At 43.5% G+C, this 24,036-nt stretch overlaps 1 protein-coding gene across 1 annotated transcript in view; it reads left to right on the plus strand.

The window, feature by feature from the left end:
* Positions 1 to 9,895: 9,895 nt before the first annotated feature.
* Stam (signal transducing adaptor molecule) overlaps positions 9,896 to 24,036 on the plus strand; it is a 39,696-nt gene continuing 25,555 nt past the window's right edge. The window contains exons 1-2 of the mRNA XM_048367531.1: positions 9,896 to 10,097; positions 20,650 to 20,734. Of these exons, the coding sequence (XP_048223488.1) occupies positions 10,058 to 10,097; positions 20,650 to 20,734 (125 nt within the window). The 5' untranslated portion in view covers positions 9,896 to 10,057. The remainder of the gene's footprint in view (positions 10,098 to 20,649; positions 20,735 to 24,036) is intronic.

Genomic DNA, 24,036 nt, shown 5'->3' on the forward strand with positions numbered 1-24,036 from the left:
GCAGCTCATCGCCCAGTTAACTATGACAAATTAAGACACATTACCCAAAGAGGGGATGAGAATCCGGCCGAATTTCTTGACCGCCTTACTGAAGCTCTCCAGCGTTATACTAAGCTGGACCCAGATTCAGCAGAGGCTAAGGTAATCCTCAATACTCATTTCATAGCCCAATCTGCTCCTGATATTAGGAAAAAGTTAAAAAAAAAGGCTGAGGACGGTCCTCAAACCCCTCAACGAGATCTGGTGAGCATGGCATTTAAGGTTTTCAATAATCGAGAGGAGCAGGAGATCGCCGATAAGACTGCTCGCGAGAGGGAGAACTATCAGTTCCTGGCTGCTGCCATCCGGCCTCCTCCGCGAAGAAGCACCCAACGTAAACCATCCGGAACATGCTACAAGTGTGGGCAAGAAGGCCACTGGGCAAAATTCTGCCCTTCACCGCGACCACTGCCTGGACCCTGCCCAAGATGTGGACAACTGGGGCACTGGGCAGACGACTGTCCCTCCTCGCCTCCACGAGGTAGGCCAGTCCCTCCCCGGCCCCAACCACGCAGGCAGGAGGAGCCCAACCTGACTGAGATTCTCTGCTTAGCAACACAATGACGGTGCCCGGGGCCACTGGCTCCCAAGAACATCACAATGGAGGAGCCCAGGGTGTGCTTTTATGTAGCCGGTAAGTTAGTATCCTTCCTCTTGGATACAGGAGCCAGTTTTTCGGTGTTATCTCAATATGCAGGGAAGACTTTTCCCTCCCAGATCTCAGTGGTGGGTGTTGACGGCCTACCTTCTTGTCCCTCATCTACGGGACCAGTACCATGCAAAATAGACAACTTTCCGTTTTCACACTCCTTCCTAATCTTACCCCGCTGCCCTACCCCCCTCCTAGGGAGAGACTTGCTCTCCAAATTCCAAGTCTCCCTCTCATTCCATATCCCCAAGCAGCCAACTCCTATTCTACTTTTATCTCTAGATGAACCCCTACCTGTAACCTCCCAGTTAGACCCTTTCCCCCTCCCTCCAGATCTTGTCAACCCTCTAATTTGTGATACTTCTACACCCACTATGGCTAGACACCATACTCCTGTTCTCATTAAGCTTAAAAACCCTACCCATTTCCCCAGCACATCTCAATACCCCATTTCCCTCAGACATAGGCAAGGTTTAAAGCCTATCATTCTCCGCCTTCTTAAACAAGGACTTCTCAGACCTACTAACTCCCCCTTCAACACCCCTATTCTGCCAGTAATTAAGCCTGATGGAACCTATCGTCTAGTCCAGGACCTGCGCATCATTAATGCTGCAGTCCTTCCTATTCACCCTGTTGTGCCTAACCCGTATACACTCCTTTCACAGATACCTCCTGGTACCACCCACTTCCCAGTGCTGGACCTGAAGGATGCATTTTTTACAATTCCCTTGCATCCCGACTGTCAGGACTTCTTTGCCTTCACCTGGATGGACCCAGATACCTCCAGGGCACAACAGCTAACCTGGACAGTCCTCGCTCAGGGGTTCCGGGACAGCCCCCATTTTTTTGGACAAGCTCTAGCAAAGGACCTTCTCTCTCTCCAGGTATCCCCTAGTGTCACTCTTCAGTATGTGGATGATCTCTTGCTTTGCAGCCCTTCCCTCGAGTTGGCGCGCCAACACACGGCTGACCTCCTTAACTTCCTATTGGCCCAAGGATATAGAGTCTCTCCTTTTAAAGCCCAGATAACAAAGCCAGAAGTAACGTACCTGGGTCTCTCCATAACTCCTACAGAGAGAAGAATTACTCTTGATAGAAAAGCTTATATTGAGTCTCTCTCTCTGTCCCGCAGACCAAGGAGGACATTCTGTCCTTCTTGGGACTTGCGCGGGCTTTCTTCGCATTTGGATACCTGGATTTGCTACCTTGGCCAAACCGCTTTATGAGGCAGCCAAGGGCTCCCTAAAAGAGCCACCAGACCCCACAAAGCCCATCGACACCCCATTTAAGGTACTGAAACAAGCGCTTCTACAGGCTCCAGCACTGGCTCTACCCAATCTTAAAGAACCCTTTTTACTTTATGTCACTGAGAAGTGGGGAATTGGCCTTGGGGTGCTTGGGCAAATGTCAGGCCCCTCTTTTAGACCTGTGGCCTATCTCTCGAAACAACTAGACCCAAAGGTAAAAGGCTGGCCAGCCTGCCTTTGGGCTCTGGCAGCAGCAGCCACCCTGGCACAGGAGAGCACAAAGCTCACTTTTGGCCAGCTCACTACCATTCGCTCTCCCCACAGGCTAAAGGACCTTTTATCTCATAAATCCCTGTCTTGCCTCTCCCCTTCTCGCCTACAGCTGCTTCATGTTACCTTTATTGAGAACCCTGACTTCTCACTGGAAAGCTGCTCCCCTCTTAATCCAGCCACTTTGCTTCCATCCAATTCTAACCCTCTTGTCCACTCCTGTACAGAAACCTTGGATGATGTCACACCCCATTTTACAGGTATCTCAGAAACCCCCCTTCCTGACCCAGAAGACACCTGGTACATTGATGGCAGTTCCACACTCACCCCTTCAGTCAGCCGAGTTGCGGGTTATGCCATTGTTAGTGACTACACCATTATTGAAAGCAGCCCTCTGCCCCCTGGCACTACCTCACAAAAGGCAGAGCTTATAACTTTAACCAGGGCCTTAACTCTAGCCAAGGGCCAGAGGATTAACATTTATACAGACTCAAAATATGCCTATCATATTCTCCATTCACATGCAGCCATCTGGAAGGAGCGTGGCTTCCTGTCTACTAAAGGGACCCCCATTACTAATGCTTCCCTTATTCTTAAGCTCCTAGAAGCGGCTTCCCTTCCCCAACAGGTAGCTGTCATTCACTGCCGGGGACACCAGACGGGACCTGATGCCATTAAGGTGGGCAACTCAAAAGCAGACCAGGAGGCAAAGAAAGCAGCCCAGAGACAACTTCTAGCACCCTTACTTCCAGTATTGCCTCCAGTTCAACCGTCTTACACCCCACAGGAGCTGGAGGAACTCACTCATCAGGGAGCCTCACAGGAGGCACAGGGATGGTGGTCCCTAGCAGGACGATTTGTTCTCCCTGAGTCCCAAGCAGACAATTTCCTTTCCCAAGTGCATCAGGCATTACACATTGGATACAAGCCTCTCTCCCACCTTCTCAAGCCTTTACTTCATTGCTCTAGCCTAACTGCTCGACTGAAGGCCATTACCCAAGCCTGCCCTACCTGTTCCCTTACCTCCTCACAGGGTGGTCTCCGACCAGCTGCATTCCCCACACACCAAGCCCGGGGACATACCCCAGGGGAAGACTGGCAGATAGACTTGACCCACATGCCTCGATGTAAGCGGCTGAAATACCTTCTAACCATGGTAGATACATTTTCAGGATGGATTGAGGCCTATCTTACAACATCAGAGACTGCTGACACTGTTGCCTCTGCCCTAATAAAAGAAATTATTCCTAGGTTTGGCCTACCTAGGTCACTTCAATCTGACAATGGACCTGCGTTCATCTCCAAGGTGACTCAACAGGTAGCCACCTCTTTAAATATCCAGTGGAATCTTCACATTCCCTATAGGCCTCAGTCATCTGGAAAGGTGGAAAGAGCTAATGCACTCATTAAGACACAGCTTTCTAAACTTTCTTTAGAGCTCCAGCAATCCTGGCCAGAACTGTTACCTCTGGCGCTCACCCGCTTACGTGCCTCTCCCCGCAGCCCTACTTTTCTCAGTCCTTTTGAATTAATGTATGGAAGGCCTTTTCTTCTAGGTAATTTCCCTACTGACAGTACCAAGACTCCACTGATAGACTACCTTCCTGTTCTAACCTTCCTCAGCCACATCAAGGTCCCTTTCCCACTCCCCCAATCTTGCCTGGGGATCAAGTATTTCTCAAGACCCTTAATCCATCTGGTTTATATCCTAACTGGACAGGCCCTCACCAGGTTCTGCTGACCACCTCCACTGCGGTCAAGATCCAAGGACAGCCACAGTGGATTCATCTGTCAAGAATAAAAAGGGCTTCTGCTCCTGCCCCTTCTATACCAATGTTGACTTCGAGGTACACCTGTTCCTCCCTTGGGCCTACCAAGGTAAAGCTGTCTCGAATACCTGAAGACCCGACCCCAACCTCAGGAAACCTCTTGGAGACTTTACCTAAGGATCTACCACCAAGGGACACCTGCTGCTCGCCTTCAGGAGGGACCACACATTTCTGCCTTTTACCCCTAATGCGATGCCCCTTGCCAGCAGGAAGCAGCCAGAGAGAGTCTTCGGCCTTTTCATAATTATTAAAAGGCTGGAATGTAAGGTCCTCTCCCTGAGGGCTACATGCAGATGCCCCCACCCATTAAGTCTCCACCCAGTTACCTAGGTAACCAGCAGACCTGGAGGCAGTTACCTCTCCCTTCCCTGAAGTTACATCCTGGCCACACCTCCCCATCCCTGCCCTACATAAGGCATCCCCCCCCCTCCCCCGGGGTGGTTCGCTGTCTTGCCTACCTTGTGCACCTTGAGCTTGGGAGCAGGTCAGTAGAATAAACTTTTCTCTCCTGCTTGAATACCGCGTGGCATTCTCCTTTACCGGCTACCTACTTTAAAAACCCAACACCCACTTTGGAGGTGACCAGGCCCTGGGCCTGAGATGTTCTCTGGTACGGTACCACGTCCAGAAAAAGCAACAGAAAATCTGCGTAGCAGTTTCAGTCACAGGAGTAGAGAAGTGGTATGGAAGTGGATGCAGAGGCCAGCAATGGTATTGATGAAAAGTCCCACGTGGCGTCTCACAGCAGTTTGGTTCGCGGAAAAAGGGCCGTCAGGACTGGGGATACTCCCAGAAAAAGGAGAAAAATAGATGGGATTTCCGCCTGTTCTGACTCTTAAGCCCTTCCCGGGTTTCGGCACCATATATGTTAGGTTTTTAAAGTAGGTAGCCGGTAAAAGAGAAAGCCAAGTGGTATTCAGGCAGGAGAGAAAAGTTTATTCTACTGACCTGCTCCCAAGCTCAAGGTGCATGAGGTAGGCAAGAGAGCAAACCACCCCGGGGGGATGCCTTATGTAGGGCAGGGATGGGGAGGTGTGGCCAGGATGTAACTTCAGGGAAGGGGGAGGTAACTGCCTCCAGGTCTGCTGGTTACCCAGGTAACTGGGTGGAGACTTAATGGGTGGGGGCATCTGCATGTAGCCCTCAGGGACAGGACCTTACAAAATCAAGAATGCATTTCTAGATAAGAAATCTGGAAGTAAAATTGTCCTAAATGATTATTGCAAAGTGAGAAAAGGAGAATTATAGCTACCAAAATGTTTAATTGCCATTCCAGTTTCTCTGTAGTCTTCTTGTAACCATTTCCAGCAGGTCCACAGAGAAGGACAGATCATCCCTACAAGTTTGTCAAGATCTAACACTGGCCCTTAATAAGCTCCAGGTAGGAGTATGCTTAAAAACTATTTCTGTGTGGACCACCTTGTTGCTTTTAATTGGAGTAAAGTGGCCTCTTTAAGACTCATTGATCTGAAATCTGTTGTTCGAAGCCAGCCCGGGCATGAAAAGGTCCCTGTGGGAGTCTTCATGTCCAGCTGACCAGCAAAAGTGCTAGAAGTAATCATGAGTCGCTTTGAGGCTCAAAGTGGTAAGGTGCTAGCCTTGAGCTGGAGAGCTGAGGGACAGCACTCAGTCCCTGAGTCGAAGTCCAGTGATGGACCAAGAGAAATGACAAAGGTGCATTTAGACCAGCATGGAAAAGTTACTCCTGGGACAGAGTGATTGTGCATCCAGAGGCAGTAAGCCACTGCTTGGATGGCAGAGAGGGTGTCAGATCCTAGAGTCATTGCTGTTTGGCCTTTCAAAAGTTAATCAGAGCCGGGAGGTCCTAGAAGAATAGTTCGTAAGCATGCCTTTTATTGCCCATGTCTATCTACTTTGTAACTGGACAGGGACTTGCCAGTCATCTGTGGTAGCAGGGAGTAAAGCTAAGATTGTCAAATGGGGGAATAGTTTAAAATCCCAACCCCCTGCATCTGCTCAAAGCCCTAACTGGCAGTGAAAATTCTAAGTTGGCATATCTGTTCAGGAAAGGAAACTTGTGGACCTGAAATTAATTTAGGCATTGTTAGGTTATCAGAGATCCGTTTCCCCAGCCAGTCAGAAAAAAAAAAGCTTTTACAAACTAGAATGTTAAAAGGCTACACTGCAGTAGCCCCAAAAGTCTGTATATTTAAGTTGAAGTTAAATGTTGAATGTAATTTCCAGTTTGGAGTAAAGCTCCTACTGGACATATGACTCTGCAGCCCCTTGGTAAAGTAGACTAAGGCTATAGGTCCCTGGCTAGGTAAGGCCAACGCCCCTGAGTCAGCCTGAAGAAGTTACAGAAGATGGATGATCTTTGCCCATCAGCCCCCCTTTTAGGACCAAGGGACCAGAGTTGTTTTTGGGAAGATGAGACAGGATAAACTAGGGGCATGGAAAACAGAGGTAACAGTGTACAGAAACTGCACTTGTGAAAAATGGTTACAGGCCAAACCTTCTATGTTGGTTAAAAAATAAAAAACAAAACCCTAGCCTTGTTGGAAATATTTGATTTAAACTTATTGCCCTGGCAAAATGACCCAAGGGCCATTGATTGCCTAAAGCTGTCTTGACATTCAGTGATGTGCCAGCCTACAAAAGCTAGTGTGCTTAAGAAGGAATCAGGAAAATACAAGGAAATTTGACTAAAGTTATGCCTTAGGTTAACTTAGGTTAAGCTATCAAGGACAGTCTTATAGTCATCCAAAAGAATCTACATCTTCATCCAGTGTAGCCCTATCTTGGTAAAACAAATGGGACTCTTATCACAAGCAGCTGATTTCTGTTGTAAAGTACTTTGGATCTGCTGAAACTAAAATTTCAGGGGGACATTCTTGAGTTGAGTGGAGTTAACTAACTCTATTAAGAAAATTGGATATTGTAAGAAATTTTCAAGACTGGCCTGCTGCTAAATTCAAAGCATGTATGACAGGGTGGAGAGTCACTTCCAGGAAATGCCTGGGGTGGGAGGTGTGTCCAAGAGTATTAAAATGTGTCCAGATGGATTAGGGTGTGACCTCAGAAGAAAGGGAGGTAACTGCCATCAGGTGTGCCAGGTACCAAGGTAACTGGACAGAGATTTAAACTGCTGGGGCATCTTCATGGAGCCCTCCTGGGGGTGGATCTTGCACCGGTTGGCCGGTGGGCCAACCTTAGGCACTTAGAGGCACTGGAAACTGGAGAAATCCACTCTAAAATAGTAACTCATGATAGTTGGCTCTGGTCTGGCTTTTTAGGAGCAGCAGTCCCCATCAGGCTGACCCTTGCCCCACCTTTGTTTTCCCCAACAGCCTGTGGGTAGAGTCACAGTAAATTGCCTTGATGTAGTTGAGATAAACCGGATTCTACAAACTAGGGGAAAATAAAATGTAGACAGTTTAAAACTCTAGAAGCAAAGAAGCCCCAGAAACTGTAAAGAGGAAAGTTAGATAGCAAACCTTGGAGAATAAGAAAGGGATTTAAAAAGTCAAGTGTCACAGAATGTTCCAGTAAGTTGCTGCTGGCATGAGGAAGTAAAAGAAGGTGTGAGTGGGGATATGTTATAAGGAAAGACTTTAGAAAGAGAATTAGGGAAGCAAAAACGTTTCCTTTAGATGAAATGGTTTTGGTATGTTAAAAGTAAGAATGACAATCCCTGGAAAGTTTGAGTATGTAGCAAATGATATCAATATGTCTTAAAATTAGAGTTTATGAGTAAAGTTGGTATGCAATCAAATTGGCAATAATATAAATAGGGAAATAGGGTCAGAATTGGGGCTTCGGTGTGAAACTATCTGTACCTGCATCTGCAGGGCTAAGGGACTTGTGTGATGTCATCTAAATGTTAACCAGAAAAATCTCATGTATCTGTAACTGCTTGCTTCCCTCGCTGAGATGGTTTTGTATGTAAAGCCTGGATTTGCTCATGTGTAGCCTTAGAATCAGATTTGGGATCCCCTCCCATAATTCCTAACTTGCAATTGCATTTGTTATGAGCCTTTATCCCTCCTCAGAGCCCTATAACAGGCCCACCAAGCGATCTGGCCCAAGCTAAAAGGCCCTTTATGAGACTGGACCTCCTTCTGAGCCACACCCGCTACCAACTGAGTAAAGTACCACCGACAAGGGAACCTGGAACCACGTTGGAAGGGACCTTACATCCTGCTGCTGACAACTCCCACCACACTCAGGGCGGACAGAACTACAACCTGGATTCTCTTTACCCACACCATAAAAATGACTGGAGCCAGTGGACCTATTCACAGTGAAAGAAAACATTCTACCCCGGTGGCGGATTAGCCACAACAGAGGCCGTGTACCAAAAGATGGACTTGGCTAACTTTACCTTGCTAGGCCTGCTATGTATGGTTGGTGCTTTGGTAGCTAGGGAGAGAGCCTAGACTCCCATAAACCCTACCTATGGGTGGTCCGGCAGCTTGGGATGATAGAATAGTGGGCACCAGAATTTAGATATCTTCCCCGGCCTCCAGCCCGAGCTACTGTAACTCCCCTGGCCACTATTATTGCTCTTACTGGAGTCGTGAGATCATGGCCCCATTGTAAAAAAGGAAGCGGAAATTATTCCCCATGGCTTACTACCTTAATATCTACTTTATTGGGACAACAAAGCAGGTATATACCTCTTCCAGAGAGAGAGCAATTGGAATTTAGTTTATGGCCTGAAACACAGGATTGTGCTTCATGTCCCTAAGTCCAGGGGGGAATGAAAGACTAGGACAACTCCATCTTGAAACTGCAACCATCTTGTTGTTTGTGTTAAGCTAAGAATAACCCAGCACATATGTAAAACCCAGGAAATGACTTGTTTATGGTGAAACTAGCCAGAAATTGTACAGACTCCAGGAATGAAGTAGTTTGTGTGGATGTTTGTGCCGAAACCAACCGGCCATAAAGCCCATTTCCCAGATGGCCAAACCCGTTTGGGAACGTTGACTGCTCTGGAATGTCCTCTGACCAATTTTAGAGAACCCCTAGCCCCGAGCCAATCAGATTTGTCCTCGTACCCCAACACTGCTTCCACTTCTGTTTTTTTTGTAACTTTGTGGGTTTTTTTCCTTTAAATACCCATGTAAAACTCTGCTCGTGGCCTTCCTCCTAACCTCTGCTGTGTCGGAGTGTAGGGCCAGGTCAGGGCTGCAGCTCGCCTGAATAAAGCCTTGCTTTTGCATTTCGGAATGTCTGGCTCTTGGTGGTCTTCTTGGTGGTCTTCTAGGACTTGGGCACAACAACAGCACGGTTAGTCGGGAGACGTCGACGCCCAGTCACCTACCACACGGGCTGGGTTTTGGGGGACTCCCGGTAAGTGAGGTGCCCTCAGCCCGGACAACCCCTTCTTGAGGGCTGCAATTCCTTCCCCTTCACAGGATTCCATCCAAGCAGGTGTCAGGACACCCTAGTCCCCACATCACACCCCTCATAGCCTCAGCACACCACCCCGAAAGACTCTCCACCCCCCTTTCAGAGGACTGCAAAGTTACCACAGCCGACCAAATAAACAAGTGGGCGTGGGGTGCGACCCAGCACTAGGCTGGACCCAGGCTGGACAGTCTTTCCCTTTCTCCACCTTCTGATTCACTCCGGGGGGGCGTTAAGTCGCCTTAGACGCGCCTGAAGGACCCTATCCCTCGGAGGCTCCTGCCCCGAAGGAAAAACAAGCAATTAATCGTAGTTACACGCGTGAGCAACCAAAAGCGGAGTCGAAAAGGGGGCCCGCGTGGGTGGGTCCGGGCTGTTGGGACGGGTTCTTCTTAGGTTCGGAGCAGGCAGAGCTGAGGTCTCCCGAGTTCCCGACATGCCCCGCGCCGGAGGTCCTTGTTCGCTTTGCTGTTGCCGCCGCCGCCACCGAGGTTGCTGGGGGTGGGTGAGAGGAGGAGTAGCCGGGCGTCTGGAGGAAATCGGTGTTTTGCCCGGGGTGGGGGGAGTCATTCGTTTCTCTTCTTCGCACCCCCGACTCCCGTTGGTGTCGAGGGGTGTCTCCGTGGGCCTCTCGGCACGCAGTGGAGATGCCTCTCTTTGCCACCAATCCCTTCGACCAGGATGTGGGTGAGTGTTTGGCCGCTCCCGTCCCCTCTACTCCAGGGGCCGCCAGCCCCCTCGGGCCGCCCGGGGGAACGTTCTAGACTCCGGGCCCCAGGGTCGCGTCCTCCCGTTTCCCCGAGGCCCCTTTAAGAGTCGGCGCCGGGGAAAGCTTGGCGCACCCCCCTCCCCCGGCTTTTTTTTTTTTTTTTTTTTTTAAAGGATTGGGACTCGGAGAACCTCTTCAGTGGGCCTGGAGCCCGGGCTGGGTTTACTCACCAACTTCTCTCTGGGCCTGGCAGGAGCGAGCAGCCTGCTGTTAGCATCTGGCGCTGGCACTTTCCTTGTGGAAGAACTGGGAAGGGCTGAGGCGTTCCTATCTCTTGGCTCGAGAAACTATAGATTGCAAGCTCTGGAGCAAAAGTTGTTTTTCCCCTGGACATATGCAAATAAATAAATGAATAAAAGCATTAGAAACCAGCAGAGTTGTTTTCGAGGAGGTTTCTTCCTTCAGTCAGGCTTCAAATCCCTGTTGTAACGGTCCCAGGAGGATCCAAAGAGCTCTACGCGGCCTCTGGGTGTAGACTACAGTGTTGGGAAAGATCAAATACTTGGCCCTGGCTTGAAACCGATGGGAGGACGGGCGACTGACTTTTAAGACGCCTTTCTCATGCTCAGTTTTATTTACTTTTTAAAAAGAAATATGGAAGAGGACTTTCACTCCGGCCAAATTGTCTGAGGTGCTGAGTCTCTGTTGTTTTTGGAATGAATCTTTGGTATTAGGTAGTGATCTTAACCAATTCAACAGGTTAGCTTCTCGGTTTGTCTGTTGTTGTTTCCTGACCTGAAGGTAATCATTGTGGGGTTTGAATTTGAAGGTGACTCCAATGCACTCAGAGGAACCAAATTAACACGAAATGTGGAATAAAAGCCAGCCAAATTCCATATCAAGTCCTGTGAGGCAGAATTTAACAGTTCCTATAGCAAAAGAATAACCTAACAGTTTATGCAACTTTATGTATTTATTTTTTCCACTCCCGAGCCTTGAACACTGCCTGGGCGCTGTCCCTGCGCTTTTTTGCTCAAGATTAGCACTGTATCATTTGAGCCACAGCTCCACTTCCGGCTATTTGGCAATTAATTGGAGATAAAAGTTGAATAGACTTTCCTGCCTGTTCTGGCTGCGAACTGTGATCCTCAGATCTCAGCTGCCTGAGTAACTAGGATTACAAGCATGAGCCAGCAGTACTGGGCTGCATCCTTATTTTGGTTGAGGTTTGGATTATCATTAAAAAATGGTTCAATCCAGTCATCACTGCCTTCTAAGCTGCAAGGCAATGTAGATTCTTTGGATTTCAATGTTTTATCTTTAAGGAAGGGAAAACACAGTTTTGTTCTGTGATTTAATGAAGTAGTTTATGTAAGAAACTTGCACAGTGCCTTTATATAGTAGGTACTGAAAAGATGCTAGTTTTTGTTGTAGCTCGCATATCTTGATCTTAGCAGTGGATCTTAGCAGTGAACTTCGGAGATCACCAGTAATTCAAAATAAGAAATGAATTGGAAAATTATACATAGTTAGAACTTGGCACACTATTTAACACAACATAGTGCTCATTGATTTAAGAGACTTAAGGCATAATGATAAACAAGACCTGGTTGCTGCTCTTAGACAGCTTTACAACTTACTACATCCATCTCTAGGGCAGATGCTTAAAACAACTTGGTACTTGCCTCTATTTCCAGCACCTTCAATAAAGTTTTGGTGCTACTATACAAGCTGGCTACCAACTAACCAATTGCCTTTATAGTCTAATGACTTGATTTGTTTTTTTATTATGCTATGAATTGAACCCAGGGCCTCATGCATGTTTCTACTGATTTTTTTTTAATACAAATTCACTTCCGAGTCATATGAATTTCTTAATGTCAAACTTGTTCTGTCTCTACAACACCCATCTCAAGTACAGGCTCCTTCTTGCCTTCCTGCTTTTGTTTCTTCCTTATTTCTGCATATCCCCACGTTTTCAGGCTACCTCAAAATCCAACTGGTTATACCTGAATTATTTCCTGAATATCCTAACCTGCAGTTTCTCAGTAGCAACATGATTGATAGTTTGGGCTACATAAATATGCTTGGGTTCAGGATGGGAAAGATGGTGGTCTGTCCTGTAGATTGTAGGTGTTGATTCACCTCGTCCTTCCTAGATTTCTGTGGTGTCCCTACTGCCTACCCCTCATAGTTTTAAAGGTTTGTCACAATAGTTCCCAGTTGAAAAATCACTGTTATAGTCCATTGTAATTTCCATGAAAAGCAGCTTAGCAGGTTGTTTTATTTGTTTGTTTTCCAACTTGTCTGTAGGGCTTGAACTCAGGGCCTTGGCGCTGTCCCTGAGCTTTTGTGCTCAAGGCTGGTGCTCTCCCACGTGGAGCCACAGTGCCACTTCTGGCTCTCTGATGGTTTAATTGGAGATAAGAGTCTCATGGCTTTTCTTGCCTGGGTTGGTTTCAAACCACTATCATATCTCAGACTTCTGAGTAGCCAGGATTACAAATGTGAGCCACCAGTTCCTCTCTGGTTTGACAGTTTTTTGCCTTTATGATTTTTTTTTTTTGCAGTAAGATAGAAGGAGTTATATTCTGAGGTGTGGTGTTTTTTGTTTGTTTTTTGTTTTGCAGTACTGGGGATCTTAGACTTGCTGGGTAGGCAGGCTTCTACCACTTGAGTTACACTTCCAGCTCTTGCTTTCCTTAGTAGGACTTTTGTTCAGGAATGCTCAGTTTAATTGGAACTACAGGCTTGTACCAACAAACCTGACTTACTGATTAAGATGAGTGTCTTGTTTGCTTTTTTTTCAAGCTGGCCTGTAACTGCAATCTTTCTAATCTTGGCTAACTGGTTTAACAGGCACAAGCCAGCACACTTGGCATGTATCTTATGTTTTGCTCCTTATTTTGGTTGCCACATAGTAGGCTCTTCCTCCCTTTTCACTATGTTAGGAATGGAATTAAGGGCCTGTGCTTGCTAGACAAAACACTCTGCTATGTGAGCAGTCATAGGCCAAAAAGTTTTAAATCAGTGTTGTTGTCTTTTGTAGGTTGTGGGGCTTGAACTCAGGGCCTGGGCACTGTCCCTGAGTGCTTTTTGCTCAAAGCTAGTGTTCTGTGGACCCACAGCTCCACTTTTGGAGTTTGATTGGTTATTGGAGATAGTCTCTTGGAAATTCTTCTGTGGGGGCTGGTTGGGAACTGCAATCCTCAGATCTCAGCCTTTTGAGTAGCTAGGATTACAGTTGTGAGCCACTGGTGCCCACTAAATCCATGTTTTTTTGAGTAGAGAATGTGTCAGTTGAAACTGTTAGATTATTTTTTCAATACTGAGGTTTGATCTCAGGGCTGTGTGCTTGATAGGCAGACACTTTACCCTGAGTCATGCCTGTGTAGGCCTTTTAGTTGCTGGTTACATTAATAACAGGATCTTCTGGCTCAGGAACGAGACTGGACTTTTATCTCCTTATTTTAGGCTTCCTATTATTGCTAAATGACAGCATGTGCCCCCATACGATTCTTACTTTGAAATGGAGTCTCCTGACTTTCTCTGCCTTAACTATCCTCAAACCACAATCCTTCAGTCTCAGCCTCTCAAGTAGCTAGGATTATACTTGTGAGATGCTCACACTCAGCTGACATTAAGCTTCTTGAATGTAGGAACACTGCTTTGTTCTAGAAAAACTTAGTCATTTGTGGGTTGGCAGGCAGTTCTAGTATAGCTCAAGCTGGCCACAAACTCATAGTCTTCCTGCCTTAGCCTCTAGAATATGGAGATTGTAGGTGTGTACCACAACACTTTGCATGGGAAAAGCTTGCTTTTTAAAGTTTATGAAGCTTTGTTTATATGGATCAGTTCCCCTGATGAGTGTGTTTTGAAATATCCTGAAAGTTTGCTTAAGAAGTCCTTTCATATACTTCCAGTCAATCCTTGGAAAGAGTCCATAGACTCCTATGTTCACCTGTTTACTGGCATAGCATGTAAAATACAATATGTAGAATACATTTTAACAATATTCTTTTCTACCATTCTGTCAGTTAGTATGCCAGCTATAGTAAAACATTCCAGTTAACTCACTTGGTATTTTAAGCCACTTAACATTGAATTCATTTTTATGTTTTCAAAAGTTGCTAACTTTATTCATACATAGAACCTGTGACTCAGAAATTGACTGGTTTATGCTTTTTTTTTTTTTTTGTAGCAGTACTGGGGATTGAACTCAGGACCTTATGCTTGCTAGGCAAGTGGTCTACCACTTGACCCTGTACATTCAGCCCTTTTTCCTTTAGTTTGTTTTCAGATAGGGTCTCAAGCTTCTATTCTGGATACTCTCCGACTATCACCCTCCTGCTTTTACCTTCTGAGTATCTGGGACCATGGCATAATACACCACCATACTTTGTCCAGGATAGCACTGAACTCTAATCCTCTACAATCTCTACCTCCTGAGTAGCTGAGATACAGGTGTATGCCACAATGCCCAGCTGAACTTTTCTCAAATTGAGGCAGACTGTTAGCGGTAGCTTTTTCTTGAAGAAACATGTAGGCGTGTTAGAATTTTAGTTTTGTTAGGATAGGGATTTTTGTTTCATTTGTTCCCTGCTGTACTTCTAGCATGTAGGCCATGTCTGTCATAAATATATGTTTATTGAATAAATTAATTTCATTTGGACATATTTCTTCTAAATTATGAAGATAATTAAAAGTCTTATTCCATTGAGTTTTCATTTAAAAGGCACTACTGCCAGGTACCGGTGGCTCAGGCCTGTAATCCTAGCTACTCAAGAGGCTGAGAGGGCTGGGAATATGGCCTAGTGGTAAAGTGCTCACCTTGTATACATGAAGCCCTGAGTTCGATCCCTCAGCACCACATATATAGAAAAAGCTGGAATTGGCACCTTGGCTCAAGTAGTAGAGTGCTAGCCTTGAGCAAAAAGAAGCCAGGGGCAGTGCTTAGGCCCTGAGTTCAAGCCCCAGGACTGGCAAAAAAACCCAAAACAAATCAAGAGGCTGAGATCTGAGGAACACAGTTTGAAGCCAGCCTGTGCAGGAAAGTCCATGAGACTCTTATCTCCAATTAATCACAGAAAAAGCTGAGAGTGTTGCTGTGGCTCAGATGGTAGAGCTCTAGCCTTGAGCTAAAGGAGCTTGGGGACAGCACTTAGGTCCAGAGTTCAAGCCTCTGGACCGGCCAAAAAAAGGAAAAAGGAAAAAGAGGACCTATATCTTATCAAATGAAGTCTTTACCTATATCTTTGTGGATCACTTAAATATTTCTCTTCAGTGTACTTTATTTGTGGGTTTTCAGGGCACCAACTCTCTTCCATTAAGTTTTTACGTTTTTGTTTGTTTCTTTTTACAGTGTATGAGTATTGTATGTACTGGTGCTCAATTCAAGAACCTGTTTGCGGGGCTGGGGATATGGCCTAGTGGCAAGAGTGCTTGCCTCATATACATGAAGCTCTGGGATCAATTCCCCAGCACCACATATACAGAAAACGGCCAGAAGTGGCGCTGTGGCTCAAGTGGCAGAGTGCTAGCCTTGAGCAAAAGGAAGCCAGGGACAGTTCTCAGGCCCTGAGTCCAAGCCCCAGGACTGGCCAAAAAAAAAAAACAACAAAAAAGAACAACAAAAAAAAACCTATTTGGCATTTTTTGCTCTTGGAGTCTTAGGAGACAATTTAACTTCTTGTTAGGAATTCATCCTTTGGAATGACATGGTTTGAGTTCAAATTGCAGGCTTGCTGTTTCTCAGCAGTGTGCTTTTAGGCTGGTTGGTTAGCTATTCTGTACCTTTGCTTCCTTATTTTTAGAATTAGGAATAGATTGGGGCAGTAACAGTTCTTAACTCAGAGGGTTGCAAAGAGAGCTGAGTAAATAGTTGTGAAGCATTTAGAGTTCATCTTTGCTTTTCATTTATAAGTTAAAATTTAAGAAAATAAAAACGCTTATAATCACTTTTTAAATGCCAAGAGTAGTTTTGTGATTCCTAAATGTATGTACTAAGTCCTAATCTGAGTTCCAGACTGAGACATCTATCTTTTCAGCATTTCCACTTAAATTCTGGTAGGAATCTTTGGGGGGGGGCAGTCCTGGGGCTGAACTCAGGGCCTGAGCACTATTCCTGGCTTCTTTTTGCTCAAGGCTAGTACTCTGCCAACTTGAGCCACAGTGCCACTTCTGGCCTTTTCTATATATGTGGTGCTGAGAAATTGAACCTAGGTCTTCATGTATACGAGGCAAGCACTCTTGCCACTAGGCCATATTCCCAACCTGATAGGAGTCTTTAAAAGGTCAAAACTTCAATTTGTAGTTCCTTTCTCCAAACCGTATTCCTTCATCCTTGATCTTTACCCAGCTCAGTAAATGGCACTATTAAGAAAGACTTCTTGCTAGTCAGTTCTAATGCTATCATGTATTTCTTTTTCTTTCACAGATACTCTGTCAACAAGAACTTAGCTCTAGTCTACAATACAACTTCTTAAGAGGCAGAGATTGGAAGGGTCACTCTTTGAGGCCAGCCCTGACAATGTTAGTAAGTCCCAGTCTCATCCCATAAACAGCTGTGTGTGATGGTGTGCACCTGTCATCCAGCTGCATTGGAAGTTTAAAATAGGAGACTATCCTGGATACGATTATGAGACCTTATTTGAAAAGTAACTTAAGTACAAAGTCTGGGTGTGTACCTAGCAAGTTCAGGGCTCTGAGTTCAAAACCCCAGTACTTCCAGAGTCTCTTAATCTCTTTCTGACCCTATGGCAAGTGCTTTCTGGTAAGATTCTATGTTGCTGCTTTCCTCTCCGTAAATCAGTTTTCATTTACAAAAGCCATTGATCTTTACAAAGTCTTGGGTAAAGATCATTGACATGCTCAGAACCTTCTAGTAGCTTCCCATATGATATTAAAGAAAATGCAGATTCTTTGTTGTGGCCAACACTCTAGCAGTCTCCTTGCTGACTCTGTGTGATTGTCATTTCCATATCCTTTCTCTCATGCCAGACTTCTTGAAGAAGAAATGAGCACTCCTGGGCTCATTTTTGCTCTGTAGCTATCATATACTGTTTTCTTTGCCTGTATTATTGTTGCCCTGAGTAATGATTTCACATTTTCTGAAGGGCAACCTTGGACTTTGCTATCCTACCTGTGCCTCCCACACAGCTGGGATTACAGGAATAGCACCTTGTTTGGCCCCCTCCCTAGGGATTTTAAGGCTACATTGTCTGTCAGATTGTTCAGACTTTGCTCAAAATTTACTTTGCAAGACAGGCTTTTCCCACTTTCTGTTAGAAAGAGAGGAGGTTTGTAAGTTCAAGGGCAGTCTGGGTTAGATAGAGTCCAGAGCCATCCTGGGCTAATGGCAAAAGTCTCAAAAGAACAAAAGGAAACAAAAATAACAGATTAATAAGAAAAGTATGACAAATTTATTTGATCATAATTTTACCTGACATAGAAACCATTAGATTTCAGACTCGGTAAGCTATTCGATTTTATGTTTAGTGTTGATGAAACATTGACAGCCACCTAGGGTGTGAGTTAATAATTTGAGGAAACCCTGCAAGATGACTCTGGTCATCTCATTTGGACTCTTTACTTGTATTGTTTCTTCTTTCTGAGTATGAGACAGGACTTCTCTGGATGAGGGTCTTAATTTCTGTTCGGTCAGCTCCTAGTCAGAAATCATCATCATTGTAGTAATTACCATTTTCCTAGTTTTTGTAACCCACCTTGGTGAAGAGGAATTCTTTTTTTATGGCTTTTGGGCTAATGAGGGACAGGAGACAGGCGAGGAAAAAAATAAAGAGATGAATTGCTTTGTTTGAGGTTTCCTTTTTTGAACCCCAGCACTGAAGTCACAAGTGTTTTGGATGTTTTTTATTCTTACAAGAGGGATTCATTGTGTGAACAGCTTGCTACCGCTATGATTTGCAGTTTGAGTATGTCTTTCAGGGGTTCATGTTTGAAAGCTTGTTGCCGTATAAGAGGTAGTGAAATATTAAGAGGTGGGACCTAGTGAGAGGCAATTAAGTCATTAAGAGGAGCATCATCATTGGACAAAATTGTGTTTCTCTAGGAGCCTGGTGCCCAAATCTCTGGCTTTCTGTTTCTTGTACTCTGTTCTCCTTCCATGTATACTCTGACCATTGTGCCATATACCATGAGGTCCTTGCTAGAGGCTGAGAAGATGGATCTGCCTAATCTTGGACATACTGTCTTCATACACACACACACGCACACACACACACACACACACACACACACACACACAGACACTTCTTTTTATGTCAGAAACCTTAGTGTATTAATCATAGTTTAAAAAATTCTCAATCTGACAAATCCAACATTGCTGCTATATTTATCAGTCTGATTCTGATGCTTATCCTGTCAAACTGCTCTTTTGCCTTTCAATATGACTTGTAAGTTTTTGCTAAAACCCAAAGTCTGCATTACAGAAGAGGAAATCTACCAGAAGAGGAAATCTTCAAGTAGGCCTTGATAATGTGATAATAAGGTATGGAGAGAAGGGAAACATAATCTTATGGGGCAAAGATTAGGGCTCAGTCTTTTTAATGTTGCTTTTCTTTGTTATTGACACAGTCTCACTATATAGCCTCAAACTCCCCGTTGTCCTTACTGCCGCTGCCTCCGGAGTTTGAGGATTATAGATAGGTGTGTAGCACCACACCCTGCTAGCTGGGTCTCGTTGTGAGCCTGGGCCTTTGGACTGTGAACTTCATAAATATTACTCAGTGTTTCTCCTAACTTAGATGAAATCGTCTGGCTAGAGTGAGCTATAGTTGGGTATTTTTCTTCCTTAGGTTGAAGGGTCCAGGATTTTGGAACTAGGAAAAGAGTTTATTTCTGATAAAACTATTTGATTAGACATTAGTAGATTAGTAGAACAGTTAAAAGGACAGGCCTTGTTAGAAAAATGGAGTTCTTCCAGTGTGGTTCAGAATACTTTCTTTTCTCCCCTCCTACCACTTCTGCACAAGGGGATTTTTTCATATTTTCACCACGAGAAGCTAGTATACGCCTGGAGTGGACCTCATATAACAGTGTGGTGGTTCCCCTATAATTTGGTTCCAGTGGAACCAAACTCTCACCTTTGTCTTCATTGATCCTTCAGCAATCTGTAGATTATATTTGGATTATCCAGCTGAGCTTTAATTCCTGTAGAGATTTCTGCTTTTGGTAAATGTGATTCTAATATGTCTACTAAATTTGAGGTCAGCAGTTTGCCTTGAGAACTTTCTCCTCCCTCCCTCTTTCTCTCTGAGGTTGGGGGGGGGGGGTCGTGGGGCTTGAACTCTGGGCCTGTGTGCTGTCCCTGAGCTCAAGGCTAGTGCTCTAACCACTTTGAGCTACAGCGCCACTTTTAATAGAAGATAAGAGGCCCAAGACTTTCCTGTTTGAGCTGGTTTTGAACTTCCTTGAGTAGCTAGGATTACAGATGTGAGCCTGTGATCATCTCTGAAGTATCTAAAAAGTTATTTTTCAATTAACAGGCTTTTTATTTGTTTAAGTTGGAGTAATGACTTCTAAGTTCTCTATTAAATGCTGAATTGGAAACATAAAGTACTTCCTGTATTTCTTGCTCTAATTTTATGATTCTGTGTACCCAAAGTCTTAGTCCAGAAAAGCTCTGCTTGACCTCTAGAAAACAAAGCTTCACTCTTATGCTCCAGTTGTGAAGAGTGCATGGTAGTACCCTTGAGTAAGAAAGGCAAAGCACTGACCTGCCTACATTTCCTACAGCCTTATTTATCCATTCTCTTTAACTACAAGACCTTTCTTCACTTTCACTTCCAGACTTCTGTGCATTCAGTGTATACAAGAGGCTTATTCCTAAGCACTTTTTCTTACTCCTATCTCTATTCTCCTTTCTTGAGTCTTTTATGTATAAGAGACTAGCTATGAAAGGTTTATCGTGTTTTTACCTTGTCTGTGTATGTATAAAAATCTTTTTATAATTAAAGGAATGAATTTAAGAGTTTGAGTTAGAGGATTGTACTCAGTCAGTCATACGTCTCTATTGAAGCCAAGTTTCCAAGGAAAAATACACAAAGCTTATTTGTTTGTTTTTTTGTTATTGTTTCTAAAGCATCTAAAGCAACAAAACTGGATAAATAATTGATTGCCTGAAACATTCTAACAGATTTGTGCCTAGCCCACATCCCTTCATTGGCAAATACAGCTAAGAATCTTTTGAAAGTGAAAATAGCTCTTAGTCTAGTATATTTGTAGATAGGATGGACCTGAATATAGCTATCTTTTTTTAAAGAATGGAAAACAAATGGCAGATATTTTTTGCTAAATAAAAGATAACTGAAAGGTGACTGGGGAACAGTTTTGTGACAGATACTCAGGTTTTCCTTTCACCTTTTAAAAATGGACATGGAAATCTTACTAAAGTATTGACAATTATTGGATCTTTATGTTGAGACTTGATCAATTTACAGGTTGGTGATTTGAATGTGTTTGCAAGTAATTTTACAATAATGTTTCTGCAATTCCTTTTACAATCTACAGAGAAAGCAACCAGTGAGATGAACACTGCAGAGGACTGGGGCCTCATCTTGGATATTTGTGATAAGGTTGGCCAGTCACGCACTGGGTAAGTGTTCAAAGTTTCAAAAATGTTTTTGGTCTTCCTTTTTATAAAAATGAAGAAAAGGACTGGGAGCTGACATGACTGGTCTAAGGTTGATATTTTATTTCATTCCATTTCATTATTTTTTCTTCTGAAATCTATATTTTCACACTGACTTTAGAGTCATAGTGATTTCCCAGTTTCCAGGGTTCATGATTATGTCCTGAGTTGTTTTCTTTGTCATATCTGCTACATTCTGTTGAACTGATTAGTGATTCAATCAGAGATTAAAAGAGATAAAAGGAATAGAAGCTTGAAGTTTTTGCCTTTATATGGAGTTTTCCAAACACTTTGAGTAGATTAACTGGATAGCATATGAATAATTTTTATAACTTCAGGATTATAATGTTTAGCAATGGCAGTGTCATTTATCATACAACTATTGTCTTATTAGTGTACTTGCTTCTTTCTGCCAGTCCTGGGGCTTGATTTCCAGGCTTATGTGTTGTGCCTGAGCTTTTTGCTCAAGGCTAGTACTCTGCCACTTGAACCACAGAAGCTCCACTTACGGCTTTTTGGTAGAAAGAGTCTCACAGACTTTCCAGCCTGGGCTGGGATCACAGGTGTCCCAGCTTATTTGTATACACTTATTTTATGCTGTCTTCCTTAAATGATTATCTGAACCCTCTGACACTGCCTGAAGCTCTTCCTTTTTCCTTTGCTTCAACTATTTTTCCTTTCTAATTTTTTTTTTGAAAATTTTCAACTTTCAGATATCTTCATCTGGGTGAAATCTGTTTTCAGCTCTGATTCTTTTATCCAAACACTAGTTTGTGGACATAGCATTGTGTTGAGATATATTACTGTATAACCCTCAGTCTCACTATCTAGAAGCCTGACTCTTACCTCTTTTTGCTTCTAATCCTTGGTTCCCTCTTTCTGTTAGTGACAAATTGATTCTTTGGTTGTACTTAAAATACCAGATCACTTCCACATTTATTTTGTTACTACTAAGTTCTTTATTATTCTACTTTTATATTTTCTCTCATCATGTTGACCTTAGACAGTTTCCTTAATTCTTGAGCCTAGCTGTTTGGGCAACGGCAGTTTTTCTTTATGATTTCTCCCCTCCTTTACTGTTGTCGTTTTTAGCTCCAATGTGCTCCCATTATTGTATTCTCAAAACCTTTCCTAAATATGGCTTTAGCTATTCCCCTGTGTTATCTTTATGCTTTATTTCTTACCAGTACATGAATGCATTTGAAATATGAGTAACTACAGTATTGCTCATATCTATTCCTCTTTGTCCATTTTCACTTGCCCTTTTTACTTAAGACATTCCTTACCTTGCTTGGAATCATAAATTAACCTCCCGACATTTCTTTTCATTTTTTGGTCTAATTTTTATGTCCTACTGCATTATAACAAGTACATTCATGTTACTTCTCTGCTGTCTGTGAGCTAGGTCTAAACTCTTCAGTTTTCTCTGAATCATGTATTTTCCTTTACTTCTCTCCCATGTGATATTCGTTTCAATGCAGTCACGTGAGTTGCCAATGTATTTTTACCTCAGTTTTGTGTTTTCTCTTTAATTTCTTCAGCAGGGTTTATATTCCTCCTTTATTTCCCATCTCTGTATCTTAACTACCAGACCTAGTTTAGAGATCATTGCCCTTCTTTATCCTCTTCATTGTCAGTAGCACTATGATTTTTTGAGTCTTCAAAACACCCTATCAAAAACATTCTTAGGGTTGAAAATGTAGCTCAGTGGTTGAGGGTGTGCTTGCCATGCACAAAGCTCTGGGTTTAATCTCAAGCCCCTAAAATAAACAAAAAAACACTCATAAGACATATTGTGCTTTGTCTTGTATTTTAGTGACTTGTGTGGTAAACTTAGGTTTGTATAATGGACAATTTGTATTGTGTAGAAAAGAGAATCTGAAAGCTCAGTGGTTGAGAGCATGGACTTGGGAGTGATACTAAGTTCTGGTTCTGATTCTCCACTTAGCTATGCCAGCCCTGGGTGAGTAAGCCTCTCTGGCTCTTACTTCTCTAGTTTGCATATTAATAAATATTGTATCCTCTTCATAGGGTGTTATTATGCCTTTTAAAATTAGTTGTTATAAAATGTTTACAATAATACTTGGCACATGGTTAAATACCCACTTTTGATTAAAATTATCCTCTGGATAGTTTGTCAGTAGAGGATTGAGTATCAACCAAGATCCATCTCAGTATATTGTATTTTATTATTTTTACTGTTAAGTGTTTGGTGCTACTAGGTATTGAGCTTAGGAACCTATGCTTGCTAGGAAAGCTATTTATCATCGGATCCCCATTGCTTTGTTTTTCAATTTAAGATTGGATCTTGCCACTTTCTTGCCTTTGCTGTCCTCTAACTGGTGACCCTCTTGTCTCCTTCCCTTCTCAGGGCTGGACTGCAGCCCCTCATTTTTTTTCTTTTTTTAAAAAAATTTTTATTATCAAACTGATGTACAGAGAGGTTACAGTCTCATATGTTAGGCATTGGATACATTTCTTGTACTGTTTGTTACCTCATCCCTCATTCCCCTCTCCTCCCTCCCCCTTTTTCTTCCCCCCCATGAATTGTTCAGTTCATTTACACTAAACAGCTTTGTAAGTATTGCTTTTGTAGTTGTTTGTCTTTTTTTACCCTGTGCCTCTCGAATTTGGTATTCCCTTTCAATTTCCTAGTTCTAATACCAGTATACACGGTTTCCAATATACTCAGATAAGATACAGAGATAGTGTAGGTACAACCACAGGAAGCAGATACAAGAAGATCATCAATAATAGAAGCTACAGTTCCACATAGCACGTTGAAAGTAGTTACAACAGTGATATAACAATCATTTCCATAACATGGAGTTCATTTCACTTAGCATCATCTTTGTGTTCATAAGGGTATAGCTATTGGGCTCTTGTGATCCTCTGCTGTGACTTGCCTAAACCTGTGCTAATTATTCCCAATACGGGAGACCATAGAGTCCATGTTTCTTTGGGTCTGGCTCACTTCACTTAGTATAATTTTTTCCAAGTCCTTCTATTTCCTTACAAATGGGGCAATGTCATTCTTTCTGATAGAGGCATAAAATTCCATTGTGTATATGTACCACATTTTCCTGATCCATTCGTCTACTGGCCCCTCATTTCTTTGCATTCTGTTGATTTTCACTTTATTCTTTCATGTTATCTTGTAGACACTTTATAATTGGTCAGATACTTAAGATCAAAAGACACTCTCCCTTTTATTACTAGAAATGTTTCCTCATTTTTAGTTTGAAATCTATTAGAAATTTTGTGTG

This window comes from Perognathus longimembris, chromosome 18 (genome assembly GCF_023159225.1).
Source record: "Perognathus longimembris pacificus isolate PPM17 chromosome 18, ASM2315922v1, whole genome shotgun sequence".
Lineage (NCBI taxonomy): Eukaryota > Metazoa > Chordata > Mammalia > Rodentia > Heteromyidae > Perognathus > Perognathus longimembris.